At 29.5% G+C, this 17,106-nt stretch overlaps 1 protein-coding gene, 1 long non-coding RNA gene and 2 other non-coding genes across 4 annotated transcripts; all 4 read right to left on the bottom strand.

Annotated features, from left to right (window-relative positions):
• Nucleotides 1–165: 165 nt before the first annotated feature.
• On the bottom strand, nucleotides 166–4,029 carry LOC100799910 (malignant T-cell-amplified sequence 1 homolog). Its single transcript, XM_003523299.4, has 8 exons — nucleotides 3,846–4,029; nucleotides 3,404–3,485; nucleotides 3,223–3,290; nucleotides 3,021–3,118; nucleotides 2,677–2,813; nucleotides 2,513–2,580; nucleotides 682–745; nucleotides 166–428 (listed from the first exon to the last, which is right to left on the bottom strand). The coding sequence occupies exons 1-8, from the start codon at nucleotides 3,854–3,856 to the stop codon at nucleotides 411–413; spliced, it is 546 nt and encodes a 181-aa protein (XP_003523347.1). The 5' UTR covers nucleotides 3,857–4,029; the 3' UTR covers nucleotides 166–410.
• A 6,495-nt stretch (nucleotides 4,030–10,524) lies between these two features.
• LOC121174808 (uncharacterized) lies at nucleotides 10,525–12,911 on the bottom strand. The gene is made up of 2 exons (XR_005891212.1): nucleotides 11,131–12,911; nucleotides 10,525–10,852 (listed from the first exon to the last, which is right to left on the bottom strand). It is a non-coding gene; the product is annotated as an uncharacterized lncRNA (long non-coding RNA).
• MIR171R (microRNA MIR171r) lies at nucleotides 11,253–11,354 on the bottom strand. The gene has a single exon (NR_126682.1). It is a non-coding gene; the product is annotated as a microRNA MIR171r (primary transcript).
• On the bottom strand, nucleotides 11,576–11,667 carry MIR171B (microRNA MIR171b). The gene has a single exon (NR_048613.1). It is a non-coding gene; the product is annotated as a microRNA MIR171b (primary transcript).
• Nucleotides 12,912–17,106: the final 4,195 nt, after the last annotated feature.

The following is a 17,106-nucleotide window of genomic DNA, read 5'->3' as shown; positions in this document are numbered from 1 at the left end:
AAGTGAAAAATATTCCTAATAAATGCAATTTTTTTCAACGTCCAATTTTTCCCCCAATCAAACACGCAGAGTGTTTAAGGTCTAAAGATAATTCTGTGGTATGAAACCAGATCTAATGGCATAATCAAGTTTAAATAAACTTCCGTGCATGGTTCCAACATTCAATTGGAGTCCAAAAATAAGCAAAACTTCGTATTTGTCAACACGCAGAGTGTGTATTCCATGTTACATGAAATCTACATAGTTACTAAAAGAGAGCACTCTATGCAACAAAATTCATTTCTTCACTGTTTACATGGTATAACAAAACAAATCCACAAGTTCACATACGATTCCTAAGATCTGGATCAAGGTCCAGAAACACAGGAATTCATCAATCATTAGTAAGCACTGAAGCTTCCACGACATCTTTAATCAAGCTTCTCCATCTACAATGTAGTATAGCAAAAATGACAATATATTAGAAATCAGAAGAAAATATATTATGAAGCACTGGGTGGAATTGGTCTTCAACGTTCAAAAAAGCCAAAGGGTTATCATTCATATCAACAAAAGAAAGAGAAAAGTAAAAGTTAAGGTATTTATTCCAGGTACTACATCAAAGAACAAAAATATGAGCACTACGTATACTTGTATCTTAATAGTGATACAAACAAGAAGGAATGCATATATCAACCATACCTTCCAAAGACCATCATTGAGATAATGCAAGTTGTCAACCCCAATGCCCTTATTGATTGCTTTTCTGAAACAACAGAAATATTTAAACTTCTTGAGCAAAAGAATCAACCAAGGAAAGTTAAACTATGCAAATCATAAGTTCTCTTTATTTCCACATCAGCATTAAGTTTTAATTCTTTAATAAAAACCAAATGCTATGGCATTGATGCAAGCAACTTTGATATTATTGGCAGTAAAGCAATGTACCAGATTTAAGCCTTCAAGGTACATTGTTAAATTTTCAGTTGAGCTGGTGCTAGTTTGATAGCAGACCCATGATCAAGCAAGTTAATGTTAGAAAGAAGGGGGATGTTCCTGCAGAATTAGGCCCATTAAGGGTGCTGGGTTTCGATTATAAATTGTAGAGCAGTAGCTGCCTACAAATAGAAATAACTCTACATGGTTTAGAGGGACTTTTGTGATTGAGAAAACAGTTTAAGGAGTGGATTCAGACCTCTCGAGAGTATAAATATCAGAAATCTATTGCCTCCTAGGGGCTTCTCCTTAGGGAGTGTGTATCCCGGTATAATTTTGCATTCCCGGAAATGTGATTCCTGGGAATATTATGCCTAGGAATGTTATTCCATAGACATGTTTGGTTTGTATTTAGAAGTTTTAGGAAAAATTAAATTTTATTTAATTGAAAAAGTGAAAGTGAAAAAAGAAATAGTAGAATGTAGTCAGAATAGGTAATTATTGTAGAAAATAACTTCCATTCCCACTTGTGAGATACCCACCCCCTCCTCATGGGAATAGAGAATCTGCTTGAAATGTGAAGATGTAACTTTAATGGAATACAACATACCTGGGAATATATTTTTATAACCTAACAAACATGAGAATATGTATTTCCACCCTCATATTCCCAGGAATGAAAGAACATGATGTGAAACAAACACCAGTTCAATCATAGTTAATAAAGACTGATATTATACCAGTTCTATCATAGTTGCACGCTACAAACTTCATGCCTTAATATTCCACCCCAAGATCATTAATGGGAGAGTTGTGTAATATGCAAACAAATACCAGAGTCACCTAGCAATCTTCATAGCTCAAACCTCACATCACATTGATAGTGAGTGGTTCATTTGGATGAGCAGGTGTTGGTGACTTGATGGGGTCATGGGGAGCTATGGAGGTAGAGCAGCAGGGGTTTGTGTAGTATGTTGGAATGCATGGCTTCTATTAAAAGCAGAGAGCAGCATTGCTGAGTTGTTTTGTAAGGTTACAAGCTGGATGGTACTGAGTGTGAGGAGCTTGAAATGCAGCTGTCTCAGGCTTGTGATCAGGTGCATCTAAAAGAAGAGTAGTTTTGGTTGTATGGCACAGTTGATGACAGTGCATGGGGAACAGCAACGGGGATGCTTGTTGGTGTTCGTCTACAGCAGATGAGGGTATTGTGCTAAGGGGCGACTTTGTTGTATGCTGCAATCTGCAGATCTTATTTCTTTCCTAATTTTTATTGTTACAATATTTATTTTAAAATGTGCCAACCCCATGATCATACATGAACCAACCTGAGTTCTGATTAAGTTGGTTTGTCCTTAAAAATTTGCCAAGTCCGAACTGACACAAACTAAAGCTTTTTAATCAGTTTGGTCTCATTTTCCAGTCAATCCAACCTGACCCAACCACACCCTTACTTGCATTTTTATGAATGTTAGGCAGAGAACAAAATAATAAAAGAAGGAATATCTGACAGAGTCTCTGCTTATTAGTGAAAAAATTCATATTTATTTCATTCAACATTCCTGTCCAGTCAAAAGATGAGATAATGCAAGTTTCTTACATGTCTTTTGCTGACATTTTTGTAAAGCCAATAGCAAGAGCATGCTGTTTTCCTTCAGCCATGATGGCCTGAAATCAGATAAATACATGATGAGATGAAAGTTAATATAAAGTCACTAGAAAATTTGTGCATTATAATCATTAAGAAGAATATAATGACAGTACCACAGGACATTCTGCCCCTACTTCCTCATCCAAAACACCCCCAGGAGATGTAAGACCAGGACACATTATGTTTGCACCCGCCAAGACAAATCTAATTGCACCACGGTCAACTTGTAACTTTTTCATTATATTTGGATCTACAAAAAAAAATAAGCAACTACAATTTTCCATATAATGCATTTCAATATCATTTTCATCATATGGGTTAGACCCAAAGTCAGCTGCATCCTACAATAGTTTATTGTGCATCATATAAAAGGTATGCACTATGCATTCAAAATACACCTTAAAAACCGGCAAAATATATTAGACAAGTAAAAATATGCAAGAACTATAAACTTTACATAGATGGAGAAGACGCAAGGTGGGCATGTATGGTCCATCACGGACACTGAAAAACAGTGGCACGTTGTTCACAAGAACCAGATTGAGATGGTTCTGACTACAAGAACAAGGAGGAAAAAGAACCAGTTAGAAACCATAAAAGTTATGACACAGCAAAATGCACGCAAAAAGAAAAAAACAAAAAAAAAACCACAATCAAACCATTTAGCAACTATTAGAGGGGACTTCTTGGGAAGTATATCATCCAACACAGGTTCAAGACCCGGATACTGCAGTGGAGTTAATGGGTGAGGTTAGTGTCACAGGCAACAAAAAACCAATCAGTAAACAATAACGAAAGTTGTTATTCACATCAAAGGGTAAAGCCCAATTATGATATCACCTCTTCAGCAATACTTTGCCGTATTTTTCGTTGAACAGATGCCTTCACTTGGTTCTGTGCAGATACATCTTCACCTGAAAATCTGGAAGAAACTGACATGTAAATCTAAAGATAAATATTGAAAAATTAAAATTATAATGATACCACGAAATATAGAGTGTGCATGATGCAGCACATATATCTCCATGGAATTATCGAGTGATTGGGGGAAAAGGTGATGCAAGAAAAAGAAGGCATTAGAGTTTCCGATACAAAGTTCAATAAATGTTTTAGGGTTTGTGGCAGTATCACCACCATCATTACTGCAATTGCCAACAGAACCCGGGAAAATAACAATATGAAGAAACTAAAATGAGAAAAAGAATAGAAACAAGTGTTGAATGACATCAGAATCTATGAAGGGTGATTTAGCAGATATATTTTGTAGAGCGAGTGAGCGTACTTTTTGAACATTTTCTATAGCGTTCAGTTTTGGAGTGAATCTGTGTTTGTGACAGGGAAATTGGAGAGAGAGAGAGAAGATGCAAACGCAACCGCGCATGGTGTTTCTGTATTTGGACCAGTCACGCCCAGGCCCAATACATTGTCAAGACAAAGCCTTTTGCGCCTTTTGGTCCGTAGAAAGCACTTTTGTAAGTGTTTTTTGAACTAAAAGTTTTTGTTATCTTATATTGAAATGTCATTTCTTCTCCCTAAATATCTACCTTACCAAAAAAAAAAAAAAAACTCTTCAAAACATATATTTAATTTATGCATGTATTTTTAATACAATCTATGTTATTAGTTAAAATTTTATAAACTAAAAAAAGTCAAGAGTGGAATTTATCATCGTGAAATCCATAAAATTATATAAATTTCAATCAGTAATAAGCTACAATTCCATCTCAGCATCACTTTTTGTGCAAAAATGAAACCAGATATGTTATGATCGACTTGGACACACAGATTAACGTAAGAGGAATTAGAATTAACTCATATATGCAACACCACGATCAAAATGCAATGATATTACGAAGAAGGGGTTGGTGTCGTTTGAATGGGGAGAAGCTTCAATCCAACCACAATAACACAACACAATAGTTTGGAAAATTCTTTCACCCTAATCATTTATTAAGAGAAGAGATAAATGGAACAAATTCATCAGAATGGGTTAAAGGAGATGGGGGCACAAATCCAAACAAGGGGAAGAACATCAAAGTAATTAAGGAAAAGCTTTAAGTGGGAGTTAGTAATTTCATTTCTCAGTTCAGTAACGTGCACAAGCACAACTGTTGGTGCATTACCAAACAAAAAGGCTAGGCAAGAAAAATAAAACACATATTGCCTATTGGCCTATGATATACTTTTGATGCGGAACAGCATTCTTTAAATAATTGATCTAAAATTATTTATTAAAATACAATATTTTAAATTTTATCATATTTCATATTGTCCATACAAAACTGATAAAAAAATATTAGAACAATAATTGATATATACGCGCGAAAAAGAAAAGGTACTTGTTTAATATTTAGATAAAATTTAATATATACTTTTTTATTTTGTGTATTCGGTGAATAAATTAAAATAAATTAAATTTACAATCTTACATATTTTTAATTACTTTAAAGATCGTGCTCTAAATTTTCATGTTAAAACAGGGTATGGAATATTTATTCTAAAGTAACTAATAAGAGTAAAATTTATTAATTATACTATAATTACTAATACTCTCATATTTTAACTTATAATTTACTTGTGTTATTTTTTCATTATAACTATTCTTGTAACCTCAGTTTTATTAGATTATTTAATAATAATATCTTCCGTCTTAAATTTAAAATTATATAACATAAAATTTATATTTTTAATTTAATTTTATCAGGCAATGCACAGGGATAATAATTAAATCTATTTTCTAATTATTGTACTACGTACGACAACCTTAAATGACACTTAAAAATATGATAATAAAAATGACACTTAAAACATGGAAGTACTATAATCAATAGGTGAACATATCCCTGAGTGTAAATGAAGAGAATATTTTAAATAATTTTCAATAGTTACTTTACAAGAAATAAATCAACACCCATGCGAACATGATGTTCCGCTAGGTCATGATATCCAAGCAATTCGGCTCAACTTTAGGTTGCTTGTTCCTTCAAAATAAAAAAAAAAATAAAAAAATTAGGTTGCTTGTAAAGAAAAGATGAAAATGTAGCAACTAGTTTGTGTAAACGAAATGAGATCAATTAATCATTAGATAATTAGCTAAAACAGTAAAGTTGTAGCACCAGTAATGAACAGTAGATAATTAGCTACTTCTAGATTCGTATCGTAAATAGTTGAATTGAAACTGACAAAAATGCTTAATTATTATGAATATCTTCCCACGTCCCAGTCACAGCTGATAGCTCCTGTTACTTTGCCCTTGCTTTTCATGAAATCATGTAGAATTCGCTGCATCCTGAGCATAGAATTGCCCGCTAAATTAATTTGTAATCATTTTAATTTTTCTGGTTAATTAGTTGGACTAGGAAGTGATGCTCATTCAGTTGACATGCATTTACGATCACGAGACATATCATAAGCAGGTAATGCGGACTAAACAATTGAGACTAATTAAGAACTTTAATGATGCCTTTGAACACCTGTCAATGATGAATTCAATGCATACGAATTCTATTATTTGAATAAGAAATGAGTGAAAACTCTTATTTAAACTCGAAGGCGAATAGGATTCCGAATTATAGAAATTTCTGCATCAATGAAATTTGTGAAGCATCTCATTCACCACATGAATCTACAATTGCTTTACGTGTCTAAGCTGTTAGCTGTCTATTTAATTGATAGACTATCCCATGGCTTATAGATAGATATGACTGATAAACTATTGCAACGGTTTGGTGCTTGATATGTGATTGGCAGGCATACTATGTCTAAATATCGTATCTATAGGAATTTATTTGTATTAAACTATTTATATAAATTTAAATTCTAAACAAAGGATATTTTGTTTTAAATATAAAAGGGTATAAAGTTGGTTCTAAACTAAAAAGAGAATAAATTAAAGGTGAGTAAAATCACAAATAATTGATAGATGAGAGGAGTTAAATACAAAAATAAATGAAATATTGGAGATTTGATTACACCAAACTAACAATCTTAATAATTATAAAGATTTTCTTTATATAGTGTTTACTTTAATACTATCTTAACCCATTATGATGTTATAACAATGATTCTTCTTGTGAAAGAGCTTAAGTAACATAACTTAATTCCTAATCTCTTAGTAAGTCAAGTTAAACCACTTGAACTTAAGAACAATGATTTATCAAGGATAATTAAGTGTTACTTCATTCCTAAATATATCACCTATTAAATACTACTTTAAGATCTTAGTAAAAAAAACATTTTTTAATGAAATTTTAACTATGTAACATGTTCATATGATTGATCACTAATGATATTAACAAACATCCCTCCATCCCTAGATGAGACATTCATTAGATGTTTTATTCAAAACTCAATTTTCAAGCATTTTTCAATGACGATAAAAATAATTAATTAAAACTATGATAGTCAAACTATAAAACAAACAATCTAAGTTGGAAAGAAGCAATAACATATAAAAATAACATTAAATAATATAAGGATTACTTAAATGAGAGTAACTTAGTACATCAATCCCCCAACAATGGGTGAACTAGCTTCTCATTATCATGAAAAACTTCAAAATTACAAAATGGAAGGAAAAAGATGAAAGAAAATAGAAGATGGAAGCTCCTCAACTGTCATACACAACCCTTGGTCGATGCTACCTTCATCCCAATGAAAACAAGTTTTAAATAGGTCCATAAGAGTTGTATCGTTTATGCAAAATGGCTTGGGCTGAGCCCAACTTTCGTACTAAACACACATACAAAAACAACACTTGATTAAGTCATTGTGTTTCAAGCCTGAGGTTTGTGTTTATTCCAAATAAATGACAGTGTAAACAATTAGCTCAACACATACCAAACTTCAGATTTAGATTTCCCCCAGCCGTCTCTAGATACTTGTCACATGATCTTTCAAGTTGACTTTGACGTGCTAAGTGTGCTAAAGCGACTATTTCATCAAACCAAATTTTTCTTTGTTAATGTATCAAAACTCTATAAAACACAACTAAAACTAATGAATTCACTAAAGTTAACTTCATTAAGTTAAAAAATTAAAAAAAAATACTATTTTCTAACTTATTAGGATCAAACTAAGCAATAAATGAGAAGAATTAAGATAATTGTTGTGAAAATTAAGTGCAAAAACTAAACATGTACAACAATTATCATTTGACTTTTGCAAAGAATGTGATATTTATAAAGGAAAATAATTTTTTTTAACCCGTAACATGTCTTGAGATTCATTTAAAATATTGATTTCTCTTAATAAACATAAATATTTTTTCAAGAAACCTAAGATTAAACATTGACCATATATTTAAATAATAAGATTATTTGTCAACTGCACTATATCATATTAGTTATAAAGGAAAATGATACATGACATTTCGTGTTATTTGATCCCTAAAGGAAAAAAGAGAAAGAAGTTAATATGGTATAACAATAATATAATATAATAAGAAAAGAGAATAAAATAATGAATATTAATAAATTGTTTGTAATATTTTAATTTCCAAATATAATTTTTTTTTTATAAAATAAGTAGTTTTCTTTAATGAGACTAAAATATCAAGTTATTATCATTCAATCTTAATTCTTGAGGTTTGATCTAGATCACTCTTTTGGACCAAGATATACTCTCATTCTGACATTCATACCATGGGAGAGGATATAAATTCTAACCATCTATTTATAATATATATAAATTTTGAGCTACAAAATCATACATTGCCACATCAATTTGTTCCTATTTGCAACATCATCATTTTTTCTCACGTGTCAATGTCTCAGGAATTCTACTTCCTACTATTTTTTCCTCCGCTGAAATAACTTTTCATTGTCCATTTAGACCTCTTCTCTCACTTCTCTGCTAGGGTATTTCTTCTCTTCTCTGCTCTCCTCTTCTCCGCTAGTATTCCTTTTGTGTCCTCTTGAGTGTATCTAACATATTAATATCTAAAAATGTTCTAAATTTCATTTTTCATCGGAAGTCACAATTCTCATACAAAAATCACTTTTCATAAAATTTCATTATTTTTCCACTCTCCTAAATGTTCTAAATAACATTTCGCTGCAATTCTCATTGAAAGTTCATATCTTATCACAAATCTTAGTAAGTTTCTTCTTCACCTGTAATTAGAAGATCCTTTTGTAAAAAAAAGTTTTTTTTTTTACTTATTTGGGACACACTGGGAAGTTTTTGCTAGTCCTTTTTTGCTATCCTAAAATGTTTTTTTTTCTCACAATAATTGGCATGGCATGGGTTGTTATAATTTGATTAATAATATTAAATTTAAACTTCAATATGCAATTATATTTAATACTTAAAAGAAAAAATTTATCACTTATAATGATTTATCTGATTTTGAGTAGAATTATCTCATACAGAAGCTCATCTAATAGTGATAGACATTCCAAATCCTTGCCATCTAATCCTCCTTTAATTGATGAATAAAGATAAAATCATCAATTTGGTCGACTAATTGGATATAAAAAAGTTGGATGGAAGAAGCATAGAGACAACATAGCGGAATACTAGGCACTTCTCTCAAGTTATTTTATCACGTGATTCCTATGAAAACATGTATGTAGTAAAAAAGAAGATAGATTGACTTTATGAAGAAGAAAGCTTTGGTTTTTTAATGACAATTATGATGGTAGCTCGATCTATATATAGCGGACTTAGGTTTTAATAACAATTATGGTGGAGTCACTAGCTGATTTGAGAAAATTTCTTTGACAGGAACAGAGTACAAAGATCTACTTTGGCATAAAAAAATTAGGAGATTTGAACATATACATGTGGACTAATAATTTTTTAACCTAGGCGGCTACTGTGTTCCTAAAGAATCCACTGAGGTTTTAATGTAGAAGTCAGTATCAATAGTCGATATATATATATATATATGGCTAACTAATTTGTCTTTTTAATTTCTTTTATAGCGGACAAATCTAGTCCTCTTCATAAATTTATTTAAGGCTATATTCTGTCCATGGAACTTGCCGTTCTTAAATCACCCATCAATTAGACATCATTTGATAATATAATTTGAAAGCTTATAAAGAAGTGGGATGCCTTGAATCACGGTATATTTAAATGGATTTGGTGGAGAAAAGTGAAGACTACAAGTAATGTGGAAAAGATAACAGCAGGACTTATCATATGGCTTTCAAACTTTAGAACTTAAATGTTAGCAGTTAACCGTTCTAATTAAATTTCTTAGTTGTCACAACTTTTTGTTACAGCTTGCTTTCTTTTATAAAATAATATTCTTTTAATCTTTTATGCACTTGTTTTAGCTTTTCAAAATAATAAGAAGTTGGAAGGATTTAAAATTTGATTAAAATTAAAAGTTCTTTTTGAATAATTTCTTACAAAATCACACGTTTCTTTAAAAAAATTATTTTGTAATTATAAACAAACATAAATTAGTTTTTGTTTATGTTTTTTTAAAATCTCTATTTTACTAGATAATTTTATATCAGAATCACTTTTTTTAATCTAGAACAAACTAATTAAATGAAAAATTTTAATTGCTCTGAATTTGTTGCGATCCTTTGACATTCCAGGAAATTGTAAATAAATATGACCAACTGCAAAAAATCAAAATGATAAAAAAAAACTCAATAATAAAGGGCAATTTGTTTAAACTTAAAAACTTAATTTTTATATAAGTGTTTCTTTAAAAAGTATATAAGATTTGTTTCTTAAAAAAATAAAAATAATTTAAACAAATTAACACGTAAAAAAAATCATAAAATTACTTATTTTATTTAAAAAAAACTTATTTTAAAAAAAATTAAACAAATTAACTCAAAATCACGGTCATAGTTTCATTTGATCCTTCATTTTGTAAGAAATTATGAACTGGTCACAATTAGGGATAGCTGCAATTGCGATTACCCAAAAAAAATCTGAAGTTTTGCATACTGTTTTTCAAAACCTTGAAACTAACAAACTCATCCAAACGGCCTATGTGAAATTGGAAATTTTCCAAATTGTAATCATTCCAAAAGAAAATCAGCAACTTTTCTGAGGGTACGATCGATGAAGGATATGTCATAATATGGGATGCTCTAAGGGTCAAGATTCAAGAAATTATTCTCAATCCCTTCGATAATAGTCTCAAGAGTAACTAACTATAATGGCTTACATCGAGTTAATATTTCAAAGCACATAATGTACATTAGCACTCGCCTGCTTTGGAGTATCATACTGTATCAGTTGATTCAGTTTCACGGGTAAATAGTCGTAGATCTGGAAGTTTGGGGAGTATATATACCACGAGAAAATTCAACCTCACTTCTACATGAACTCAGAATGAAAGAACAATTAGTATATACTTAGATGAAGTAATCAGCAAAAAAAAATAAAGATGAAGATTCTGGTCTTGTCCTCATTGACCAACTAACTCTAAATTTGTTTCAATTTAACCAATAATCTTAAGTTTGAGTCTTAAACATACAAATGTGTTAAATACTTGAAACAAAATTTTGCCGACATAATAGTTATGTCCCGCTCGAACAGTCTCTTGTAAAAAGTATCTGTGGTATGTATAACAAAAAAGAGAGAGAACTACACACCATAAAGGAGGATACTGTGGTTTTTTCATGAATAAGAACAGTGAAGATTCACTTTCCCCTTCATTATTCTGAAATCAGCGTAGTTTGACTCATAGGAAGAACACAGCCATATATATGCAGTGAAGTGTACTGGAGTGGTATTGATTCGGCTCGTCTTATTTAAAGGGATGTGATGAAATTCATATGCAAAGATGAGCAGAAGCAATACCACGCCAGTCCACTTCTGCAGAATCCATTTTCTGAAGATTTATATTTTTCAGTGCGAAGCAGATAATGTAACTAGTAAGCCTTCTTCCTATATATTCATAAAATAGAACTTCATGTTAGACCACCATATGTCACATAAGGGATTCATCATTCATGGAGAAGGAAGAAAAGCATAAACAAAGGGATAGTTGAATTTGGTTTCTAAAGGAAAAGCTGCATCCTGCAAGTATATGCAATGAAGCAAACAAGAGTGATATTGATTCGGCTCGTCTCAATTGTTGATATAATGGTTGAATTAAGATGAGCCGTACCAATATCACGCCGTGTCTACTTTTGCAGAAGCCATTTGTATTTATAATATGGCCACTCAGCTATAACAAAGGTTCTATGTTGAGGAAAAGAATGGCAAGTTCTACCTCCTATAAATAGGACTAACAAAAACACTGTGGTACTCTGTCAGTATCGTATAATTATGGACGTCCAATATGGTATATGACACCTAGTGAAAGAGAGAGAGAGTAAAAAGAGAAAAAAATTATCAGTATTATAGATTATATAATGTGATTGGATAAGGAGAGAAATAGAAAAAAATGATGAATATTATTAATTAGATATTTAAAAACTATGGATGCTTATTTATCATTGTTTTATAGTATATATATATGACTTCTTTATACACTACTCTAGGACGTCCGCGACAACAAGTGAAAAAACATATAATGATTAAGCATCTAGAACACTTATCAGGATCAAGATTCACTAGGTCCACCATCAAACCCTGCATAATGGAGGACTAATTCTTTAGTTGTAGCGCGTGAAACTACTATAAAAGTCATGCCAAGGTGCAGAATTGCTAAGGTAGAAGCGATTCCCTTATTCCAACAAATAGCTATAATATAGAGCTTTTTTTTTTTTTTTAATGAGAAGACAGAAATAGCTATACTATTACTAGTAAAAGTGAACCATCCATTGATTCAACCCCCTTCGCCACAAGTTCCACTCGGATTGAGAAGGTAAAGATTAACTCGCTCGAAGTTAATTTAACTCGAATTACTTAGCCTGCACTTCAATCAGGTTAAACCTCATGGTGAGACATGTTGGCTCACGAATTAGGATTTTTTTTTTAATTCTGTACTTGTTTGGAATCTGGAATTTCAAAACTTATACTAAATTATTATATTTTTGAAAATTTTCACTTTTTTTTTTATTTTTCAACAATTTTTTACTTACCATTTTTAATTTTCGATAAGCCAACAACCCAAATAAATCACCAATTCTGATGGGTCGTTGGCTATTTCTTAACTCACTGAAAACTTAATTAAATCAGATTGACTCACTTTTTAGCCTATCCAAATAAGCCAAGTTGACTTAGGTTGATTGTGAACTTGAATTCTCCTCCACACAACTCATTCCATCCTTTCTCCCTCTAACTTGTTTTTTTTTTTTAAATAAAAAAAAAAATCATTATCTCCTCTTCATTTCTCCGTTCTCCCTCTTTTCTTTTGATTTTTTTGGTTGTAGAAGCATCGACGCCAGAGAGGATCTATTTTGGTCAAGAGCTATATTTCAGGGTCTAAGGGTGTAAACATTAACCCATTTGGCAAAAAGAATTATTTGTTTACGCACTCCTTCAAACTAGGAAGTAAACGATGGTATAGCTTATTTCTCAATCCATTTTATAGTGATTTATTCTACAACCTATAAGTAAGAAGAGAAGGAATTTTAGAATCCTACCAATTTCAAGTTGACTTTCATAAAGTTCCAAACCTTCCGTTGCTTTGGATTCGAACCAATTAAAGCATAGCGGTCGCAAGCTAGAGACACAAGTCCCACAACTCCACAGAGTGCAAAGATTTTGATTCATATAGTTCTAGTAAAAATTAACAATGTATTTGGGCATTGCAATTTTTTTATATTTTTTTAGAAATCACTTGTATCTTTCATAGGAAAAAAACTTATAAGTCACGTGTTAAAACAATTATTTTGTAAAGATATATATGTCCTTAAATTTTGGGCTGAACTTTCTACTATCTCTATTTATGGAAAAAAATAATTTAAAAATAAAGCAAAATAATTACAACACATTTTAAATATTATATATATGAAATTTAAATGTATCCCGAAACAAACCGCGCAAAGTTAAGGAGTAACTAATTAAACTTCATATGATAGGAAAACATCAACCACAGAAACGACAAAAAGTTGAAGAAGGGATTTAGCATTTTTGGCAAAATTCCATCTCGCTACTCAATAAAGATATAATTTTTAAGATGCTATCTATTAACGAATATAATAAACATCAAAATATATTTTTGTAGTGATTTAAAACACACAAAACAAATTGGCCATTAATCAATTGTGAAGGTTTTGGTTGCTTTGATAAAACAAGGGACGGGGCATATAAACAACTCCATTTAAAATTTAACATAAGCTCTTTTAACTAGGCGAGAAGGTAATTCAGAAACCTCCTTAATTTTATCTCCTTACAGTGAACTCTAGGAAAATATATTTAATCTTATTAAATCATATATGTATCAAAGGGCCCTCTAGATTCTCGGAAATGAAAATAATATTATAGTAGTACTATTACTGTACAATTTAGCACGTGAAATTCCTTCATCAAGTAATAAGAATATTCTCATAGAATCTCATCAAAAACTTCTCCCCTTCCTTACTTTCGAGAAAGTGTTTAGTATTATACAGGCGACAGAAAAAAATTGAAGTGCTCAATTTTATAATCTTGCAGTGATGGGGTTGTGGAGCAAAGGAACCTACTGAAAATACAAGTTCCTCCAGCATTATAGATTTATACGGATATTTTTAATTGAAATCTAAAAAATAAAATAAATTATATAATTATTATTAAATAATAATAACAAAAATTATGTGTCTTATGAAAAATAAAATTTAGTAAGAGATTTATTTATTATTAACAATGGGTGCTTTATTTTATTAGATAAGAATAATTTAAAGTAGTAAAAAATTAAATTAAGAAGAAAATTATAAACATAATATGTTTTAAGTAAGCACGTCATTTTTATGTCCATTAATTTAATCGACTGTGTCAAACATCAAAGTTTAAAAATTAAATACAAATTAAAATTAACTAAGATTGTAATGATCTATCAATTCAATTTACTTTTAGAAGAAAAAGCAAATGTTTTCAGGTTCATGTGATGTAAAAACTGTACATTGAAATAAAAAGTTTATATATATATATATGAAAAAATATTTGTTGAAAGAAGTAAATTTTTATAATAAATCTTACCTCAATTGATTATTTATTAATTAATTATCAACTAGAGATACTGAGAGTTAAAATAAAATCCTAAGTAGCCGTAATAATTGTCTTCGATGGTGGAATTTTCCTCAACGTAAGTTAAAATAGATTCCTACGGTGAACGGAGACAAACTTTAATTATTATGCAACATATTTTTGTCCGAAACAAGCATCTTATAAGTGGCCATAGTTATGTTATGCACATGAGGTTCTTTCTCCAAGTTGCATATGTGGAGGAGACACTTGTTTTGGTTCAAAGGTATTATTGGAACGGTGAATGGTGTTTGGCATTGGTGAATGGTTTTTCAATATTCACTTTAGTCTTAATTATTTATTCAAACGCCATGTTCTCAGGATGAGGAGAGCTGAACACATGTAGGTCTCAGAATTGAAGATTCCATTCATAATTTTTAAACAACAAATGTAAAAGTGAATAATCTTATTTCTATATCATGTTATCACGTTATTTTATTTTATTTTTACAAAAACTTACTCATATTATTTCCTTCATAAATTGATGAGCAATACAATTGGATACTTCCTGAAAATCTTGAAGACCAACATGAATCTACAAGCCTTAGCCAAGTCATGAGCCACGATTCGTTTTTTTTTATAATGCAAATGTCACATCTAAGTGATGACATGATTTTTAATCCATTTATTCACCTAAAGATAATATAAGTGATGACAAAATACTAATGTATTTAGATGATGAATAACATAATAATTTGACACATAATTCTATGACATTAATTTTTTTATGGATAAATATTAGTTTTAAATTTGTTAATAGATGAATTCGAATCCATAATCTCTCGTCCTCTCCTTCTCCTTTTAATCATTAAGTTAAATTTATAATTTTTATTGGCATGACATTACTAGTCCATATAATTTATTTTAAAAAATTTCTTAATTTGAAATTATAACATTATTTTATAAAAATTTGGTTGTAAGAGAAACATATTTAATTTTTATAAATTACTAGAAACTATTTTAAGTATGATACTTAAAATAATTATTAGAAAAGTTCACGATCTATATTGTATATGATAATTTACAATTAAATATAATAAAAAATTCATATTATCAATACAATTTAGTTAAATTAAACAAATATACATGCATATTCGTATCTGATGTCATTTAATTTTTTTTAATACAGATTATATTCGTGTTTATTCTGCCTTCTTACTATAAGTTATCTTTGTCCGTCTCTTTATTTATTTTCTATAAATGGTAAGGCTAATTTTTGCTTCTAGCTAGCCAGCCCTACTTCTGCTTTATTTACCATCAGGTTGGCACATCATTCAAAGGTTTTGATAAGCAGCATCATTTTAGTGCGTGTATATATTATTGTGAAATTTATAAATAACTAGAACACATCCCTGAAATATAAAATATTCAATTACACATTTTACCACTCAATTATAATTATTTTATAAATTTATTATTTAAGTTTGTTTTAAAATTATATCACTTAAGTTTTTAATTTTCGTATATTCAAATTTTACCATCTAATTTTTTAATTTTTGCATATTTTATTATCAACATAATGATCAAATATGTAAAAATTAAAAATATAGATAATAAATTTCACAAAATAATAAAATTTGATTAGTAAGATATACAATTAAGCTAAAATACAATTTTGATACTCCTATCAACTATATATATATATATATATATATGACAATTTTGATTCTATGGGTTATGTTTTGTGATAACCCCAAATCATTTCCTCCAATATTATTCATTATATTTTAAAAATTATTCTATTTTAACATTCATAATTTATTATTACCTATAATTAATAATGGATTGTTATAATTCAATCAAACTAAATTACTTAGAAAAAATAATGTTGCCCTACTTACTCTAAGTCATATATAGTATGTTATAATTTATTTTTTTAATATATAAAAAATATTATATGATTGATTTATTATCTCTTGATATTATTTTTAACTTAATTATTTAGAAACACTTATATATATTTTGTAACATGCTGAAGAGTACATAAAGCTGTATATTTCTAATAAAGAGCTACAAATATTAAAAAAAGTACAAGTAAATTTTATTCCGCACAATTTAGTTTAACAAATATATTCTGCAAAATAAAATACACCCTATATAATTTTAATAAAGAATTTAACAAATATTAATTATTTAGAAACATTAATATATATTTGTTGTTGCATTGAAATAATTTTGTGTGACATTCTTTTATCAGAGTAATGTAAAATGTTATTTCTTCGTGAAACCAAATTCAAATTTAAGAATAAGTTATTGTTAAAAGTTTGGCATAAAAATATTTTTATTTTCATTTTTAAAGATATAAACTATCAATATAAATCTAAAATCAACCTTTTTAATTAATTAGTTAACAAATAAATACTGCCCTATGTACAGTTGTCTTACGTACTCTAATATATATATATATATATATATATATATATATATATATATATATATATATATATATATATATA

This window comes from Glycine max, chromosome 4 (genome assembly GCF_000004515.6).
Source record: "Glycine max cultivar Williams 82 chromosome 4, Glycine_max_v4.0, whole genome shotgun sequence".
NCBI lineage: Eukaryota > Viridiplantae > Streptophyta > Magnoliopsida > Fabales > Fabaceae > Glycine > Glycine max.
This window is presented reverse-complemented; position numbering and strand designations above follow the sequence as displayed.